The following is a 20,747-nucleotide window of genomic DNA, read 5'->3' as shown; positions in this document are numbered from 1 at the left end:
AGTTGTAGCTCTTGCTTAGCGGCTATTCCATATGCAGCCCACCAACGGCAGGGAAGTGTTTTTAATCAAGTATTTCTCCACTCTAAATTAACAACTATCTCTGCATGGTGACACAGAATCAGCAGGTTTTGGTTGCTATGCTTGGTTCCAGGAACAAGAACATGCAGAAACCTTAGCAGGTGGAGGAGTAGGGAGGTGGTTCCTCATTCTACCAGAGCGACACAAAGCCTGGAAAAGCCACACTGAGGGAAAGTCTCATGGTAATTTCCTGTTTGACTCTCAATTTTCCAAATAGTCTTAAACCACATGCCTCTAAGTCACAGTAAAAGTAACCAAACAAGGATAATGTGTGTTATTCCATACTGTAATACCATTATTGCAAAAGGAGGATTGTGGGTGTGTTTCAGGGAAATCCTCATATACAGTTCTCTACCAAAATGAGGTTTGATCCAGAAGCACCTCACCAGCCCAAGAACACTGTGCAAGATGAAGAGAATGTAGTCAAGAAACAACCAGACCTGAGAGGAGCATGCAATCATGGTTAAAGCAAAGAGACATAAGACTTCTGCTTATTTGTGGTGAAACACCAATGTAGACCCCAGCAGGATAACCTAGACTGTTGTTAACATGATTAACAAACAGCAGACAGGAGCAGGGTGACCAGAATCAGACACTCAACTCCAAAAGAAGCACAGCTTTCTTTCACAAGTGATAGCCTCAAGAGGAAATGAAGTAATCTCATTTTTTTTTTAATTCTGACTAAAAAGAGAGTTCATAGAATAATGGCACTTCCTTATCTGATATGTGGCAATTGTATCCTTTATAGATATTTGCTTCTGGCATATAATGGATGATAATGGTGATTCCTATACAAGAAGGAGCTGTTCTAGGTGACTAGCCAGCTCACCTTAGTCTTCAGTGCTGTACAAATATAACATATATCCCCATAACTACCAACTGTGTACTGGTTGTTTTTTAAACAAATGCCTACGGATTCATAGCAGACTCTCTCCTCTCTAATTCTTCCCATAGGTTATAGAATTCCAAGTCTCATATTTATGGAAAAAGCAACCCTGGCTACGGCCGAAGGAGAATTATTCCAGTAGGACTCTCTTGGCTACCACTAAGTCAAGATCCCTGACTTATGTGGCTATACCAAAAATTGTGTTAAAAATCTTTCAACAACACTGTGCTGCTACAGAAACTCGGAATAATCCATATAACTAAGGGGATTGTAGGATAGTCATCTGGCCAGTCTGGGCGCATTCTTTGCATGTGGCTCTTTGTTACAGGCAGCTCAACTTAGACTTGGCAACTCATTTTTTAAAACTGGAGGACATCAAGTTGGAAATGAATAAGGAGGTGGGGGAGCAGTGGGAGTGAGTATGATCAATATATAATATGCATATATGATATTCTCAAAGAACTCATAAAGAAGTATTTTAAATGTAAATATGTAGTATGTTTTCTTTTTAACACTTTATTTTTTTAATATTAATTACAGTTTATTCACTTTGTGTTCCATCTGTAACTCCTCCCTAATCCCCTCCCAATCCCACCCTCCTTCCCTCATCTACTCCCATGCCCCTCTCCAAGTCCACTGAGAGGGGAGGTCTTCCACCCCTTCCACCTGACCCTAGCCTATCAGGTCTCATCAGGACTGGCTGTCTTCTTCTGTGGCCTAGTAAGGCCACTCCTCCTTCAGGAGGAGGTGATCAGAGCCAGCCACTGAGTTCATGTCAGAGACAGTCCCTGTTCCCATTTCGAGGGAACCCTCTTGGAGACTGAGTTGCCTTGGGCTACATCTGTGTAGGGGTTAATGTTTTCTAAGATCAGACTGATGAAGAAAATGAGGTTCTGTTTCATTGGAATAGCATATAGTTACCATGGGAAGAAGACTTCGCTCAATCTTCATTACTAACTAATAATGATAAAACAAAAGGCTAGGCTGAAACATGGTATAAAAATATGATATAAAAGTCAAAGCATGAGACTGGAGATATAGTTCCTCACTTGTTTTACAAGAATTTGCCTTGTAAGTATGAAATCCTTACATATTGGTTTAATCCCCCAAAACCCATGTAAAAATCTAGGCATAGTGGTATGCAGAGTAACCCCTCTAGGTTACTCTAGGAAGCCAGAGACAGGAAGATCCCAGGAGCTTGTTGGTAATCCAGGCTATCTCAATGAATGAGTTACAGTTAGGCGAAAGACTGCCTCAAAGCAGTAAGGTTGAGAATAAATGAGCAGGACACCACAGGTATGTGAACCTATGGGCACAAGCACATGTATGTACATATGTGCCTGCATGTTCAGACATGCCTTAACCCCACCACACACACAAAGGAAATGGCATAAAGTGGACACAAGGAAGTCTAGTGTTTATCCCTTTTTTCTTGTCTCTTCCCTGTCCTGTTTCAATACAGGACAGGGGTGTCAACTCCTTCTTTCACTAGATTAAATTTCTACATCCTCCAATGAGAGTCACAAGATGTGGGCAGTAATAAATGCTTCCCACTGGCTCTCTTTGACACCGTGGAGAAACAATTTAACTTCTTTATGTTCCAAACTTCTTGACTGTAAGAGGATGATTCAAACCAGGTCGCTACTAGTACCTGCTTCTGTGACTATTGTTCTTCCAAGGGTAACCCTGACTGACTTCTGTCACCACAAAATAAATATATAAACCACTCAGCGGACCAACTGCTCACATGTGAGACAGCTTTCTAGGCCATCCTCCCTCAGTCGGGCCAAAAGGCGTCACATTTGTCTACCCTTCTGTGTGAGGAGAGCTAGGAAAAAGGATGTAAGTCAGTCCCATTTGACACAAGGGATGTGAGACTTCTCAGTCAGGGCTTACACCTACCTAACTCTCAGCTCCCTTGACATTCACTTCTAGTGCTCCTCACAGTTTCTTCAGAGGACTATGATGCTCTTATTTCTATCTTTAGGTTCCTTATGTTATTACTTTATAGCGACCCTCTAACGACACTATCTTACAACCTACCAACTTTAGTCCCATTGACAAAGCATGTCCTTAACATATTGCCCACGTTTCCTTATAATTCATATTAAAAGCACGTGGCAATTATAGCATCCGGGAATCACCTATAACCATGTCACATGCACCTACTTATGGATGCATTTGACACCAAAAAAAAAAAAAAAGAAAAAAAAATTCTGTGCTAGAATCTAAATGATAAATACTTCTTGTGCTCAACATTAGATCTAGATTGAATAAAAATACCTAACATTCTTTATGGCACTCACTATTTTCTGATAACAATGTGTTTTTCAGAGGTGCCAGGAGAGTGATGGGAAAGGTAAAAAAGGAAGAAAAACACATTTCATAGGACATTAATCTGAAACTAGGGGAATGGAAAGGTCCCTGAATTTTGAGTCAGAAGTGTCATTTTGGAGGCTTCATGAACGCCCCTGAAATAATCACATAATAATAGCTGAGGTAATAATCTAAATGGCTCCCGCATATTAGCATTGACAGTGTGCTGGGGTTCAGAGAGCTGCCCTGCCTCTGCTCATTTGTATTCCTGTCTGAGACAGTGGCTACCGTCTCAGGCAGAGGACCTGGGAGACCTTTTTCATGCCTGCCCTTATTTCATCTTTAAAAACAAACAGCAGGGGGGAAAATAGCCAAACCAAACTCCATGCGCCGTGTCTCCCAGGCTTCAGCGCAAAAGCACATTTCATGCTTCAGAGCCTGGACGATGATGCTGAGCTCAGGTTGCCAAGCAGGGAGAGAGCCAGGCCCCAGATGAGCCTCCGCCCTCCACCACAGGCTGACTGAGGCTAAATTGGCCTGTGGGGCGGCACAGCCACTCCGTGCAGGTGCAGAGCTACTCTCTGGCTCCTTTTCCGTCTAGCCGTAAAGCAAGCGGAGAGAAATAGGGTGAGTTCTTTATCTGACAGAATGTTTCAAGGAATTCCCTTTATTGACCAGAATGTAGCAGGACCCTATGTCCAGTTAGCCAGTCCAGCATCTTATTCGGCAAACTACACCAATGTATGTCCTCTGCCAACATGCTGGGTTCAAGTTATGCCTCCACCAAACTATTGTTTTTACTACATAGACCAGCCTCTCTGACCATCACATGCCTGCTTTGTAAGAAAAAGAAGGTATGCCTGCTTCTTCAGGTTGCAGGATGACGAATATTGGAATAAATACTTGGCACCATGCCTAGGACATATGTGTGTCAGGTCCATATCTTTCCTATAACTAATTAGAAGGCTTGGTGATTCAATCATTGTCTAGCATTCAGTAGCCATAGCTCAGTAGCCCAGGTACACAGAGCTTTGCTGGGGTCTCTACTTGGTCTCACAAGGCCAAAATGAAAGTGTTTGCTGGGTTGGGCTCTTCTCTAAAGAATCAGGGATATAATATTTCCAAGCTGATCCAGATAGATGGTTATTTTCTTATCCTTATAGCTGCCTGCTAGGAGCATCATCTCTCTGCTCCTTTGGGTGACACAAATTTATTTTCTATTAATCCTTGCCAACTTGAAACCAGCACTGGCAAGCTGACTCCTTACCTTTCCAATCTTTATCACAGTGACTTTTCCTTCTGCCTTTAATAGTTTGTGTTATTATATCGAGTCTACCTGGACAATCAAGTGTTTTCTTCCTATTTTAAAGTCAACTGATTGGTTAATGTAATCTACAGTGACTTATTTATAAGTATTAGCCTTGGGTATGAAGGTTACATAAAACTAAGATTTTTGCCTATGATGTACAAGAAAGCAAACCTGTTGATTATTAGACATAGACCACTGTTACAGGAGTATGTATTATTTTCTGTAACTCTCCAGTATACATATGGATGTGAAGACATTAATAATGTTTTACTTGTATTAATGTTTTACTTGTCTTGAATCTTTAAGCTTCTGAGTAGGGTAGGGTACGTTATTATTACCTGACTTTGCAGGTGATAAAGCATATAGATAATATTTAGTGTTTCACATGGTGCATAGACATATGCCAGGAAATCACCCATACACGTTTAAAAAATAATATTAAAAATATTAAAAGAAAAATGTCAAGCCAGTGCTGTTCTTGATAAATGTTTTTACCTATGTGGATGCTTAGTTTTAAATGCATATATGATGCTTGTCCTCTGTTTGTATTTGACATCAAATTGTTCTCTGATTATGTTTCAGCTTTGTCTTTTCCACCCGGTTTTATTACTACTCTAGAGCAGTAATAGTGTGTGTGTGTGTGTGCATGTGTGTGCGTGTGTGTGTGTGTGTGTGTGTGTGTAGGTGTGTATGTGTAAATGTTTATATTTTTTGTTTCTGTTTAATTTGGGGGAGGGTGCTGGGTTTGATAGAATTCAGGGTTTTGTACATTCTAAGCATGTCGTTGAGCTGCAGCTTCAACCCTTACTGTTTTGTTTGTTTGTTTGTTTGTTTGTTTGTATAAAAATTCTTAGGTATTCAGTATGGTGAACACTTCTTGATCGATTTGGTAGAGCTCCAAGAAGAAAAAAAAATAACATTTCAGCATTTGAAAAATATGTCAGGGGTTGGTGAAAGAACCATTACTACACTGATGAGATTTTTGACAAAGAAAGCTATAAACTGTGACCCATGGAGGCCATACAAGGTTACTCTGGGTCTCAGTCATTCTAAAGCTGTTATGTGCAGTGGTGTTTATTGCAGAAGGCTATGTCTCTCACGTGTGGCTCTTGTTTTTATCTAATGAAAGTCTCCTATAACATGTAGGCAAAAAGGAAGGGGTCACACGATCTTCCTGCCTCCCTCTCTTCGGTACAGCCTCCCAGTGTACGCCACAAACAACTGACAGGTGCAACCTTAAAAAAAGTTTTATAGAGAAAAACATTTAGTGAAGAATCAAGACTTGGGGGGGGGACATTTGCCAGCTATAAATCTGAGAGAAGTTTAATATTTAGAATAAATAAAGGAATAAAAACAAACAAACAATATAAAATGCAAACTAGCCCACTTAAAAAATGAGCTATAGATATAAACAGAGAATTCTCAAAAGAAAAGTATCAATGATTAGTAAGTACTTGAAAAAAAGTGTTCGAAATCAACAGCCATCAGGGAAATACAAATAAAAACTACTTTAATCTCCCAGTCTTTCGCCAGTTAGAATGATTATCATCTCTGACATGAACTCAGTGGCTGGCTCTTTGATCAGCTCCTGCTAAAGTCGGGGGTGGGGAGTAGGAGGGAAGGACAGCCTTGCCAGGCCACAAAGGAAGACAATGCAGCCAGTCTTGATAAGACCTGATAGCCTAGGGTCAGAAGGAAGGGGAGGAGGACCCCCCCCATCATTGGACTTAGAGAGGAGAATGGGAGAATAAGAGAGAGAGTGTGTGGGATGGGGAGGGGACAAGGGAGGGAACAACAGCTGGGATACAAAGTGAATAAATTGTAATAAAAAATTGTAGCAGCTTTATTTGTAATAGCCAGAACCTGGAGACAACCCAGATGTCCATCAATGGAGGAATGGATACAGAAATTGTGGTATTTTTACACAATGGAATACTACTCAGCAATAAAAAAGGAGGAAATCATGAAATTTGCAGGCAAATGGTGAGATCTAGAAAAGATCATTCTGAGTGAAGTATCCCAGAAAGAGAAAGACAAACATGGTATATACTCACTTATATAGACCTACAAGATATGATAAACATAATGAAATCCATACACCTAAAGAAGATAAACAAGAAAGCAGACACGGGGTAAGATGATCAATCATCACTTAGAAAGACAAATGAGATGTGCATTGGAAATATGACAGGAGTCTACCGCAGAAGGCATCTGAAAGACTCCACCTAGCAGTGTATCAAAGTAGATACTAAGACTCATAACCAAACCTTCGGCAGAAGGGGAGTTAGTATGATGTGGAAAGGATAGGAGCTCCACAAGGACCAAATATATCTGAGCACAGGGGTCTTTTCTGAGACTGACACTCCACCAAGGACCATGGATGGATATAACCTAGAATCTTTGCTCGGATGAAGCCCATAGTATCTCAGTAACCAATTGGTTTCCCATAGTAAGGGGAACAGGGACTATCTCTGACATGAATTCAATGGCAGGCTCTTTGACCTCCCCACCCCCCAAGGGAGGAGCAGTCCTGCTAGGCCACAGAGGAGGACTTTGCAGCCAGTCCTGAAGATACATGATAAAACAGGGTCAGATGAAAGGAGAGGAGGCCCTCCCCAATCAGTGGACTTGGAAAGGGGCAGGGAGGAGATGAGGGAGGGAGGGTGGGATTGGGAGGGAATAAGGGAGAGGGATACAGCTGGGATACAGAGTTAATAAAATGTAACTAATAATAAAAAATTAAATTAAAATAAAATAAAATAGAAAAAGAAAAAATTAAAAAGAGAAAGCAAATGAGAGCAATGGCTGACAAGGATGCAGGGATAGAGAAACATTTATTCACTATTGGTAGGAGCACAAACTGGTGCAGGCACTATGGAAATTCCTCAAAAAGCCAAGAATATGACCACCATATGACCTAGCCATTACACTCCTGAGCATATACCCTAGAGTCTCTCTCTATATCCTAAACTGAGATGCTTGTTCATCAATGCCCATTGCTGGCCTGTATAAATGTAGAAAGCAGAATCAGCATAGACATTTATCAACTGGTGAATGAATGATAAAAATGCGGACATACACACAATGGAATTTCATTCAGTGGTAAACAAAAATGAAATTAGCAGGAAAATAGATGGAACCAGAAGAAAACTGTAGCGAGTGAGGTGAGCCAGGCACAGAGAAACAAGCACATGCTCTCTCATGGGCCTCCTTACTTTCAAGCTCGAATGTGGTAGGTTCAAGTTAGCATTCCTGTGGAGACTGTAAATCTGAATGCCTTTGAGAGCAGCCATGACTGATGGAAAGAAACAGTAGAATGTAAGTTATATCAAAGTAGAAAAGGAGAATACTGGGGCTAGACAAGTACTTCTAGGCAGGGTCAGCAGATTAGGGAGGTGAGGGAGAAGGAGGGAAGGAGTAACTGAAATACAGGGATACTAGCCACATGGAAACCTACTGTCTTGTAATCAAATTGTTTTTTAAAAAATTCAAAGTTTGAAAAGATATATTCTGCAAGTGTAGAAATAGCTGTTGCCAGAAACCAGGGATCATTAAGCCAAACACTAACACCAGGGTTAGGATTCCACCTCATGCTCATTGAAACCAGATAATAGTACCCTTTCAGTGAACATAACGTATCTTATGTATGCATGATTTAGAGCAGTAAGGCTCAACCTGTGGATCAGGGTCCCCTTGAGGGCCAAATGACCCTTTCATAGAGAGGTCACCTAAGACAATTAGAAAACACTGATATTCACATTGCAATTCGTAACAGTAGCAAAATTACAGTTATGAGGTGTCAACGAAAGTAATTTTATGGTTGGAGGTCACTATAACATGAGGAAATGTATTAAAGGGTTTCAGCATTAGGAAAATTGAAAGCCACCAATGTATAAAAATCAAGCTAAAACTAAGCTGGACTCTTCCTTCCTGGTGGCTAGTTTTCATACTTCTAAAAGGTATTATGCTATTGGTGAGGATGGGAGGAAGATGTTAGAGGGGGAAAGCAGAGAGTAGTCAGAATATTTTCTATACATGTAGAAAATTGTCACATAAAATTAATAAAGAAATACATCATATACATATACAGTAAAATACCTTATAAAGCAACAACAACAACAACAAAATAAAAGAATATTGAGACTTAATGGAAAAGAAACAGGGAAATCTCACAACCTGTTCCCATGTTAGGTAACCTTCAAGAACCCATGCAGTTACTCGCCTGCAGACACCTATCTTTGCATGACTCCATCCCTCTTAGCCCACTAGCCTTTCCCCATTAGCCCTATACTTATCCTTCCCCCAAGCCACTATTTATCTGTCTCAATTTCAAGTGATTAATACAACCAGTACTCTAACCCCCAAGAGAGAGAATTGAAATTATCCACCCTTTTCTTGCCTAAGAAAATATGATCAGAGGGGAAAGACCACATGTGACAGATACAAACATGGGCTCAGGAACGTATATATGTATAGGGTAGAGGGTAATTCTTGGGAAAGGCTAGCAACTTTGGCCATTGTCCAAAGTATTTTCTCAGCATCCCTCTCCACACAGCCAGAGATGCTCAGAACCCACCCTCTCTGTGTACAAGCGAGGATGCCCCAGGTCCTTCTCGTGAAGAGTTAATTGTTTCTAATCACAACTACTCACTGAGTGACCTAGTAAGCAAGACATTAGTGCTGGTTTTCCTTGGAGGTGGCTAACACCTTCATAGTCAAATCACGTGTCCACTCCTCAGACAACTGTGACAGGATTAACTCTTCTTGCTCCAAGTGCAAACCCCAAAGTTATAGCACAGAGACCTCCCCCAGTTTCTCTTTAGAAGGGAGACACAGACCCACAAGCACGCTGAAATATCATAGATCTCTCACAAACTGGAGTTAGCAATGGGCCGAGCTGCAGCTGTATGGCAGGCATTGAAATTTCCAACTCACCACCCTGGAAAATTCACTTCAAGGTATGGGACCTTCTCTGAGAAACAGGTTCTGTTTCAGTCTAGAGATTTGCTTAAGGGAGTTCTGGCACAAGGCAAGTATCCACTCTATTTAGCATTGCTTCTTTGATTTGCAGTTCTTTTGAGATTCTGGTGTTGAGTTTTCCACACATCAATGATTTCTGGCAAATCTTTGACAAACTACTGGAGAGTATAGGATTAACAGTTTCTACTGTGCCTCAGCTTTAGATGACTAAAATAGCAACAACAATGGCTAATTTTCAGAGCATTCATTGGTATCAGTACCCTTCCAACCATGCAAATAAGTACGTGGGTTTTTATGAATACTACAAGCAGATAAAAAAATATATAATAAAACAAATAAAAAGCACCCCAAAGTATACATTTTTCCATGAAAATCCCTTGATTCGATGTCAAGAATAAAGTTTTCAACCAGTATACTTGTGTATCTTCACAGAGATAATATTATATTCATGCAAATAATAGATCCATAGCTCAATAGCAGAAAATATTCACCTCTCTCTCTCTCTCTCTCTCGCTTGATCAGAAATCTGAAAATTGTTTCAACTGAGTAATTGTAGATGTGTTTACATTAATAAATAAATAATAGTCCTTCACCTACTTCATGCACTCCAATCAGTTAGTAAGTAGGCCACTAATTGTAACTTGTACAGATAAACACATTTATTTGTCTCCTCTGAAACTCTGGCATCCTGTGAAGTTGTTATTCACACCTCCCAGCAACACAAGGATTTTTATAAAAAAATAAATAAATAAATAACAAACTAAAGTAACCCCAAGCTAATAAGAGTATTGATTCCTGTTGGGTTTGTTCCTAGAGATCCATGCAATTATGTTATTTGATTTTCAAATAAGAATAGGAAATAAATGAGAGGAAATGTTCATCTTACATGAACTAAATTAGTTTACATCTGTGGGATTCTTTTTTAAACCAAACTGAGAACAACAGCAACAACAGCAAAAAAAAATCTCCCTGTTGATCTAATTAGCAGTAAAATAAATAATAATAAGTAAATAAATTATACAGCTATATACCTTAAGACAGTTTAGGAGACCTGTTTTGTTTGTTGAGTGAATTCTCTGTCTCCAATCTTCTCTATCTGGTACCAAATAAATTAGGAGCTATGGCAAATCAAAGACTCTCCTAGGGAAACCTCTAAAGTCCCTTACTGAAAGAAGTATTTCACAAGGAACATGGAGCATGAGAAGAGCCAACATGATAATTATTAAATATTCTTAATAGAAACAAATAGAAACTCTTCTAGGATTGATCAGCTCACTGCTAGATTTGGGGGAAAAACAACTTTATCAAAGAAATAACTGAAGGAGATTTTTAAAAACCACAAATGAGGCTTTGTTCTGTAGTGATTTACCTGGGCCCTGCTTTAAAGCAATGACTGGTGATACCTATTCCAAGGGTCCTAAGTAGGATTTAATTTGTATGCACCCTAACAAAGGAAAAGCAAAAGGCATAAACATCTCTAGCTGTGGTGTGGAGCTTACCATAGCTACTGAGCACTGCCTATCGGATGAAATATTCATCTGTTTATCTCCAGTCTTTAACTTGGAACAATTCCTTTCCCAAAATAATTATAAAGCAATTACTTGCCAGTTTTCACTTTATTGGTTACTACTTTTACTCAAAGAATAGCAATTACTACATAATTACAGTACATGGTTATCTGAACAGTCTTAACTGTGCCCACTGACAATAAATTATAGTCACCATGGCTCTAATTATATATTCTATAGAGCATAAATATGTAATGACTGTGTAGTTACATATTAATAAGCCTTGCTCTACTTTTCAGAGGCCAGTGCTGTAAAAATGCCATTGGATTACATCCATGTGGTAACCTGTGGAGTCATGCTTACTGTTCATTTTGGCTTTCTGGAAGGCAACACTCTACAATCAATGTGCGTTCAGCACTGCCCACCAGTTCTCAATTTCATCCAGGTACTCCCACCAGGACAGACAGAAAATCAAAAGTGAAAAGTAAAAATCACTTTGCTAATCCTTCTTTCTAGGGTACCCTTTTGATGAAAAACTCTCAGCTTTGGCTTAGATTCAAGAATTGCAGGTGCAGAAGCTTGGCAGTGCCCTGGCAGACTTACATTCACGCAATCATTTCATACAAGAAGATTGGATTCAAAGGCAGAGAAAGTCCTGAGCCTGGTTTTGAACCATGACATTGTTGCTTGGATTTTAGGACATAATTTTAACCCCAAAAATGACCATAGGGAATCAAATACCTGAGGATTATGAATTGAACCATTAATACAACTTGCCTTTACCAACCTTATCTTAAAATCTGTAAGTGGATTTCGCAAAACTCTGCATTACACAAAATGAATGATGTCATCACCCTTCCAAATAAAGCCTATCAAACTGCATTATGCCTGGGCTACGCCACAAAGTTCCAAGAGCAGTACACGCCACTGTCTTTGAAGTGCACGAAGTAGCAAAGAATGTTTGGCAAAAACTGGCTTCAAAGAGACAGAAATCAGAAGATGAAGGCCAAGAAAACTGCTCTCCAGGAGTTAATGATGGTCTCTGAGAGGTGTCACACTGTGAACTCAGATTCTGACAGGCACAGATGTGATGAGAATTCAGTGAAGGTAGACAGCTCAACCACATGCCCCCTGCCCTGCTACACACACCCTTCCCAGACACAATCAGCCTCTGAAAACCTGTCCTTTCCAGTTTGACTCTGATACTCCGGGGGCAGAGATCACTGTAACTTACTAAGCATCGGTGTATGGCTGGCAGCCTGTCACGAATGAGCAAGAAAAAGCAGGACAAAGGAGCATGCGGCCACTGCCACTAGCATTCTCGTGCAAAGGCATACCCGTGGGGTATTCCAGATCAATTACTGATATCTCTAATTATCCAGCATGAAGCCTGGCCTTGAGTTTTGGGTTCAGGTTAGCATACAATACATGTTTTAAATGAACGACTTAAACAGGGAGTGTGGTTTTCAGTAAACCTAGAAAACTGAAAGGATGTAGGACAGGAGAAAATATTGCTCACGTGACTATTCCTACCCACCAATCACTTGACACATATTGCATGTTTTTGACCTATGACAGCTCTGTGCACTGTGTACAATTATTCTTGCTTAAGAGATAAGGAAAGTGAGGATTGATAGTTGGGATTGGTGAATTCTTTATACCCTTAGTTGTCAGAGATTGCATTTGAGCTTAGATTTTTTTTTTGGTATGACATCATTGCTTATATTTTCAAATATACAGTGGGACAAAAACACAAGAAGAAATATTGTTTAGGCTTATTGAATAACCGTTATTGGTTATAAGTTGCAGAATGATATTTCTTTTGAGTCATGATCCCTTTTTAAAATTCTTTATTAATTACATTTTATTCACTTTGTATCCCCCCTGTGGTTCCCTCACTCCTCCAGTCCCAATCCCTGCCTTCCTCCCCCTCTGCACCCATGCCCGGCCCCAAGTCCACTGATAGAGAAGGTATTCTTTTCCTTCTTTCTGATCCTAGTCTGTTAGGTCTCATCAGGAGCGGCTGTATTGTCTTCCTCCGTGGCCTGGTAAGGCTGCTCCCCCCTCAGGGAGAGGTGATCAAACAGCAGGCCAATCAGTTCATGTCAGAGACAGTCCCTGTTTCTATTACTATGGAACTCACTTGGACACTGAGCTGCCATGGGCTACATCTGTGCAGGGGTCCTAGGTTATCTCCATTCATGGTCCTTGTCTGGAGTATCTGTCTCAGGAAAGACCCCTGTGCTCAGATTTTTTGGTTCTGTTTTGAGCTTAGATTTTAACTCTTATACCTGGGATGCTCACATCCAATAACACCCAAGCTAACTTCACCTGAGTAGTGATATCCAGTGATATCTTTGATACATCAGTTTAGTCCTATTAAGTAACCTTTAATAAATAGTTTATATTGTAATCCCCAACCCATGGATGAGAAAACTGAGTCTCAAAAGAGTGACCTCTCTTGCCCAAGATGATACAGCTGGCATTCTAACCACATCAAGCAGCAAATCCTCTACTATTAAATAGCTAAAAGGAAAATGTGATTACTTGTTTGAAAGAAATTTATCATCTAGTAGATGAGCCATGCCTGTCTCACGGGAATCAGATCCTCCCACAGGCATTCACTGCTGAATTATATTCAAATAGTAAATAAATATACTTTCCTCCCCTTGTGTCCATCATCTTTCTCCTCTTTAGGTCTTGGCTGTGCTAAGGGAGCCACTTCAATGTGTCCTTTAGCTATTTCTTTGCCTATGGGAACTTGAGGTCCTTAAAATCTGAAATAATTTTCTCTTTGTATTGTAATGTCTAGGAGGAAATGCTTAATAGCCTTGGAGACACCAGTGAACAAATATGTAATTGAATGAATGAATGGACCTATATTAGGTTTCTACACTGGAAAAGACTTTAGAGAAAATTAATTTTTTTAATTGCTTTTGAGATAGCATCTTGCTATGTAGCTTTGGCTGTCCTGGAACTCACTCTGTAGACCAGGCTGGCCTCAAACTCACAGAGATCCACCTGCCACTGCCTCCCAAGTGCTGAGACTAAAGGTGTGTGCTCCCACCACACCTGAGAAAATTAACTTTCATGTCTTCATTTTACAGAATTCTTTCCTTGGATCTTAATGACTTGCTTAGAAGCTATTGCAGGAAAAACACACACATATAGACCCACACACATAGACACACACATACACAAAACACCAGCCTCACAACAATAGAGCAAACTAGAAAATGTGTCTCTCTTTGGACCAAACTTTTAAAAAAAATCTGAATTTTTTTTGTAGGGTGTTAGCTATATAGGGCACAGACTTGAAAACATGCCCTAATTTAGCAAGTGTTTTTTTTTATCCATAATGGGATTTCTAAATGTTATCTGTTTTTAGTACATAAGGATATCCTGAGAAAATTATTTAATATAATTGTGGCACTTGTTATACCATCCTTCTTCCTTCTATACCCAGTAGGATTACACAGCCAGAGGTGGTAGTCAGCAATGAGGGGGTTCTATATATACATTTGTGAGATTTTTCACGCATTACTTTTAAAAATACACAATTCCTGTGTCAGCAGTGAGGAATGCCCAAAAGCAGGGAGAGACTTGGAATGGACTCAACATATCAAAACAGTAATCTGACAACTTGTCATTCAAATCTGGACAAAACAGTAATCTGACAACTTGTCATTCAAATCTGGACATCTTGATATTGATATTGAAATCTTGATATTGATAAGGATATTATTACTAATTTACTAATTAAGGCTAGCATGTCCTAGGCATCACCCTATCTATCTACATTTACAGAAAAGTATGAAACACATTTCTGATGAAGGTAAGAGACATGGTTTATAGAACAAAATGGTGGAGAGAACTTTCTTAGGATTGTATGTAACGGTAAAATTCTGTGATTTTCTATTGAAGAATTTGGCATTATAAGGAAAGTCATAACACTTTCTTATTAGGCAATATGAATACAGGCTTGTATTTACACAAAAATCTTGAAGCAGTCAAAAAAATTCCTTATATCTCCATTCATATAACTCATTTTTATAATACTGCTTTGCTTAAAATCTTGTTTTAGAGCAGGGTTTGTCAACTTTAGCACTATTAACATTTTTAGCCAAGTGATATTTTGTCGTGGAGAAATGTTTTCTGTACCATGGCAAGTCCAGCAGCACACCTGGCCTTGCTCAATAGATCTCAATAGAGCATATCTATAGCCATATAGATATAAAGACATGTACCCTGGAAATATTGCCCCTGTTTGAGTTCACTATTCCAGAGGATGAGGCATGAAAACCTCACATAAGGGGGAAAAAGAATGGTTCTAACTCTTACCATATGACAAGAGCAAGCTGGAGGTTGATGAATAGTGAGTGCAGTAGACTATAAAATCTTCAAAATTCCCCTTTCACTCTGTCTATGCTGTTAATTCCCGACAGACATGACGATTCTCTTCACAAAAGCGGGCTAATGAGGACCTGCTTAAGACAATCTGCTTCTATTGAACAGCTTCTGCCTCCTCCAGGCACCCCTCTGACAGGTGTGGAGAGGAAACAATTCTGAAGAAAACACTATGAGGTGTCTGTAAATGAAAAGAGCGTGTGAACTAAACTGTGAGAAACAGTCTGGGAAGGTGTTCCATTTATAATCAGCCACACAGAGCCAGGGCATCCGAGACACCTGGACCGGAGGTTTCAATCCACTTAGTATTTATTGTGCATGACCAGGTTGGTCTGTGTCCCTTTTTATAAAATGAGGTTCACTCTTTGAACCTGAGCCTGAGGTCTCTGTGCAGTGTGACGGGTCAGCCAGACAGTCTACAGATGAGCACTTGGGAAATTGCAGAGGATGGTTGCCATGATCTAAGTGTTTATTCTGTCCCCAAATTTTCATTTTGAAATCTGAGTTGTCAAGGTGATGGAATTAAGATGTGAGGCCTTTAGGAGTACAATTTTCAGGAATGTAATTAAAACTCTTTAAAAAGTGAGACCCAAGGGAGTTCATTAGTTACTTCCAGCATCTGAGAGGACAACCAGAATATCATCTACAAATCAGAAAGCAGGTCCGCACATCCCAAATTCGCTGCACACTTTGGTCTTGAACCTTGAGCCTCCAGAACTATGAAGAACCAGTTTTTGTGGCTTATGATCCGTAGAGGTCATATTTGGTTAGGGCAGCTTGAAAGTACAGACATACAGGCCGCTTGGTCCGAAGGCAAAGGTTTCCAAAAGGTACACTAAATGATAGTTTTAAGTCATCTTCGGGTGACATTTCTTTCATCTTAATATGCCCACAGGCTTCACAATGGGAAGTAGCTAAGCCTCTCACACTCTCAAAGCCCCTGCTTTCTGTAAAAATAAACACCTGTGCTCAGAAGATATGGATTCTATTTCAGTAGGTCCAGGGAAAAGCCTAAAAGGTATTCTGTAACAACAATATAGGTAATTCTGAGCTAGTATATAAGAGGAGCACCCTCTGATACCAAAGCTCTAACTCAGCATAGGAGATGGGGAAAGTTCATCTTTTCCAGCATCTAAGGCAAAAAGAATACATAGAATTGTGAGTGAGTTGAAAATTTAACCATAAAACATTTTTTTTACCTCATTCTCCACTTAGCAAACTCTTGTTTATTTGAAGTTCAACCCCCAAATTAGACCTGCGTAACCTGTTCCCTTATTCTATCATTTCTTATGACATCCACTGAGCCGTGAGTATTTGGAAAAATTGATCCTAGCTTGGTTACATCTTATTTATCTCTGTCTGACCAGACTCTGATAACAGTCCCTGGCACCAGACATATTCAAAAACTTTGATGGCCATAGTGATTTGTATTGTATTTCTCTTCCCTGTTAAATCTGTTCCATATGATTATAACTTTCAACAAAGGGTCATACATTCTGTTCCCACGTCTCCTAAGATAACATTTTATAGGACGTCCAGAGAGAAGGGATGTTTTGGTCCTCTGGGGGCATGGAAACTACCCTACCTCTGCCTTGGCTAGCACTATCTACATGTCTTCACTTACTGACAGAAGCTGCAGGTAGAATAGCAGGCTGCTTCCTTCGTTTTTAATCTCTACCTGAATTCCATTAGACCAGAAACACCCTGCAGACCTGTTACTGGTTGGCCACTTGAAATTCCTTTCTACTTCTTGTGCAGATGTGCTGGCATCAGCATTTCCAATTCGAGAATACAGTGATGCAAATGAGACAAATTTCATAATCTCACAATTCATAAAGGTACAAAATATCATTGTTTCACTAAAAAAAACCCTCATCTATAGCATAGTTTTATTGGTATTGAAGGTGAATTACAGATGATATTTTTAATACCAATTGCACCACTACTTCTAAATAGTGGAAATTACTGTGTTTAATATATGTCAGAAGTTACATCTAGCAATATGAATGCCTTATCACATATAATCCTCTCACTTCTTGTGGCAGTTGATGTGATTTTAAAATTTTCTATGATCTCATTATTTTATAAGTCATAAATGAGTGAGCTAGCAACTGGAGAAAGGCTCCTTTAATCTACCTAATTAATACTCCACAACGAAATATCATGTTCACTCCTCAACTGTAAGTATTCATTCATATTTTGAATAAGTAAAAATTTCCAAGATGCAACTGGTTAACAATAATAACAACAAAAACCTTGAGTCTGACGTACTAATTGTAGATTATTTCATCTACACTGTAGACTCCCACAGAAGGGATGTAATAGTTCATGTCAATCACTAGAATAAAATTTCACTGTCTGTACTCCCCCTGTAGTCTGAATGAACAGATGTTTCTTTTGAGTTCTTTGATGGTTAGTTTTAATTCTCCATTTAGAAACATAGAATCATCTGGGAAGAGGGATATCACCTCAATGAAAGATTGTCTAGATCACACTGACCACCTGAAATATTTGCGGGCAATTACCTTGATTACATTAATTGTGGTAGGAATACCCACACATTATGGGTGCCAGCATTCCATAGGCAAAGGATCCTGAACTGTGTAAGAGTGCAAAATTGAGCTGAACATGAGCATGCATTCCTTCCACTCTGCTTCTTCGATGCAATGCAACCAACTATCTTGAGATTCCTTTACTATGATTTTGCCATATTGATGGATTGCTAAAACAATCCAGTACAATAAAAGATCTTCTGGAGGTACCTCCATCCATGGTCTCAAGCTGTACAGAGCAACAGTAACAAAAAAAAAAAGAAAAGGCATGGTGCTGGCATAGAAACAGACTGGTGGATCAATGGAATTGAATTGAAGGAAGATCCAGAAATAAACCCACATGCCTACAGATACTTGATTTTTGACAAAGAAGCCAAAACCATACAATGAAAAAAAAAGATAACAAATTTTCTATTCTAATGAAAGGCAAGAGAGGCAAGCCAAAGGGCACCTGTGAGAGGAACCTATCCCCTAATCTTAAGTGTCATTTGCCTTTGGTATAAGGAACCAAGGACTATTAAAAGCACAGCAAATTTCTAGGTACAAGTTACCACCTCCTCGAAAGGGAAAAAGCATTGCAAGCTTGAATTAACTGCTAACTGTAGTTAACTTTGACCTGTGCCTTTTAGTTTGCAAGGTACATGGACGTTTGGCCCATCCATAAAAGAGAAGTAAGAGGAGAACCAAATGAAAGGGAATGGAATGGGAGAAATGTAAAGAATAAGAGGAAAGACAGGAAGTGGAGTGGTTTATTTTCCTCCTGATTACTTTCAACACCTTAAGTGCTAAAGAGAAAATATGTTCTGTTTCCCAGACTTTTGTCCTACAAGTAAAAAGGAATAAAAGAAGAAATATACATTCTAACTCAATCATCAGTAACTTGATGACAAGATTAAGCTAAATGAATCAACATTTGTAGAGAAATCGGCCGAATTAAATAAAAAACTCCAAGGATTCATACAAATTAGGTCATTAGGAAGTAAAAGCTTTATTTCAGTGTGTGTGTGTGGTGGGGGGAGGAGGATGAGTTCTGGCATTGAAAAGGAAAGCCTGAATTCGTTTGTTCTGTCATCAAACAAAAGGGTCCAGCTGATCATTTGCTTGTCTTAATGTTAACTGCAAAGATTCTTCTCAGGAATTAACTCTTCGTAGATCACAACACTACATAATACCTGGAGATGGCGGGCTCTTCAGCCATCTAGTCAGGCTACAGTCTTGCCAAGTGAATGTCAGAGTGATTCTCCTTAATAGGAAGGACCCAAGAGCTTATTCTTGACGGTACTCTTGACGTTAACTCATCCCCAACTTTTCTAAAATGTGTGTCTCAGCTCACAAATAGCCTTTGTCAGTCATCACCCCTCTATGCTGCTATGTGCAGACTCTGGAACTCTACAGAATGAGTCATTACTATGCATAGATACAGGCACGTGTCTCTACTTGCTTTAACTCAAAGTTCTAAGTGACCGGAAGGATGTTACTAACAGTGAAAGTTTAGTAAATGTTGCTAAATGAAAGCGTGAGTAAATGATTTCTGAAGTGAGTAAAATTGGCTGCCTTTATAAAGAGTCCAACCCATTATTCTTAAGGTTTTTCCTCTCTTTTATTTCAAGGAAGAATTCAAGTTTGTTTTGTGAAGAAATGCATATGTTATGTAAGAGAACCCTTTGGAAAAGGGGGCTTTAAAATACCTTCTAGACAAGAACCCTGGAGCACTGCTACCCCAGAACTTCCTTTTCTCCTTTCTTTCCTTGTAGACAGAGAAGATTTGATGTAGCTCAAGAAAGAATAGAAATAATTTACTCAGATCCAAATATGCAAAGACAATTGTATGCTTGCTTGTATGGCTGTTTGTTCTTCCTACATACACTTAACATACATTCATGATAGACATACTCAAAGAAAAGACATATTCCTTAAAATTCCCTGAGTTTCATATTTAGAGGGATTCTTATGAGCAAAGGGTAAAAACTGAAAATGAACAGTGTAAAATGTAAAATCGAAATAGTCAAATGTAAGCCAAGTACGTCTGTATGTATAGGTTCTAATCACATCATGTAATATGGCAACTGTAACTTAAGAGTTTATGCTTTTCTAGGAAAAAGTCACATGTGAAGAAAGAGCAATAAACTCAGTATAAGTTAGAACTCAATTGTGTTTTACAAGCTCACAAGAAAGAGGTCAACAGAGCTAAAGTTTTCCCTCCTAATGTCTCAGAAATTGTAGAGACATTTCTCTCAAATAGACTGACCTCACTAGCCATAAGCTGATTTACAAGAATAGGTGGGATTTTTAATGAGAAATAAGAACAAGAAGGTCATGTTGGGGCAATGGAATAGCTGGAGATGAGGGAAAAGAAAGAAAGAAAGAAAAAAAGAGAAGAAAGAGAGCAAGAAACCAGAAACTAGCTTAGTATTCTTAAAATATACCTGCGAATGGCCTAAAGAAATATAGAAGAAGCAGAGTGGAGAATGGAAACAAAGGAGCAATTATCAGAAACTATAGAAAAAAGGGGGGACATAAAACAAAAACAAAGAAAAGGAAATAAAAGAAAAAGGAAAGAAAGGCAAGGTAGTAGATATGAGGATGTGGGCACTGTAGCTAGATTTAGGACAGCATCTACATCTGCTATTTGCAGGAGTCTAAGACCCACAGAAAGGAGGCAAGCCCTGTCTGGGGTCTCCTGCTCGCTTTCCCCATGTGCACCCCCTGTC

General features: G+C 39.4%; 1 protein-coding gene across 2 annotated transcripts in view; it reads right to left on the bottom strand.

Moving 5' to 3' along the window:
* Kctd16 (potassium channel tetramerization domain containing 16) overlaps positions 1 to 20,747 on the bottom strand; it is a 267,766-nt gene that overhangs the window by 88,084 nt on the left and 158,935 nt on the right. The window contains exon 3 of one of the 2 annotated variants that reach the window (XM_055622993.1): positions 11,861 to 11,869. The exons of the other annotated variant lie outside the window; for it this stretch is intronic. Within the exon in view, the coding sequence (XP_055478968.1) occupies positions 11,861 to 11,869 (9 nt within the window). The remainder of the gene's footprint in view (positions 1 to 11,860; positions 11,870 to 20,747) is intronic. 2 annotated transcript variants of the gene reach the window in all.

Source organism: Psammomys obesus, unplaced genomic scaffold (genome assembly GCF_907164565.1).
Source record: "Psammomys obesus unplaced genomic scaffold, mPsaObe1.curated_primary_1811, whole genome shotgun sequence".
NCBI lineage: Eukaryota > Metazoa > Chordata > Mammalia > Rodentia > Muridae > Psammomys > Psammomys obesus.
The sequence above is the reverse complement of the archived record's forward strand: the minus strand, read 5'-3'. Positions and strand labels throughout refer to the sequence as shown.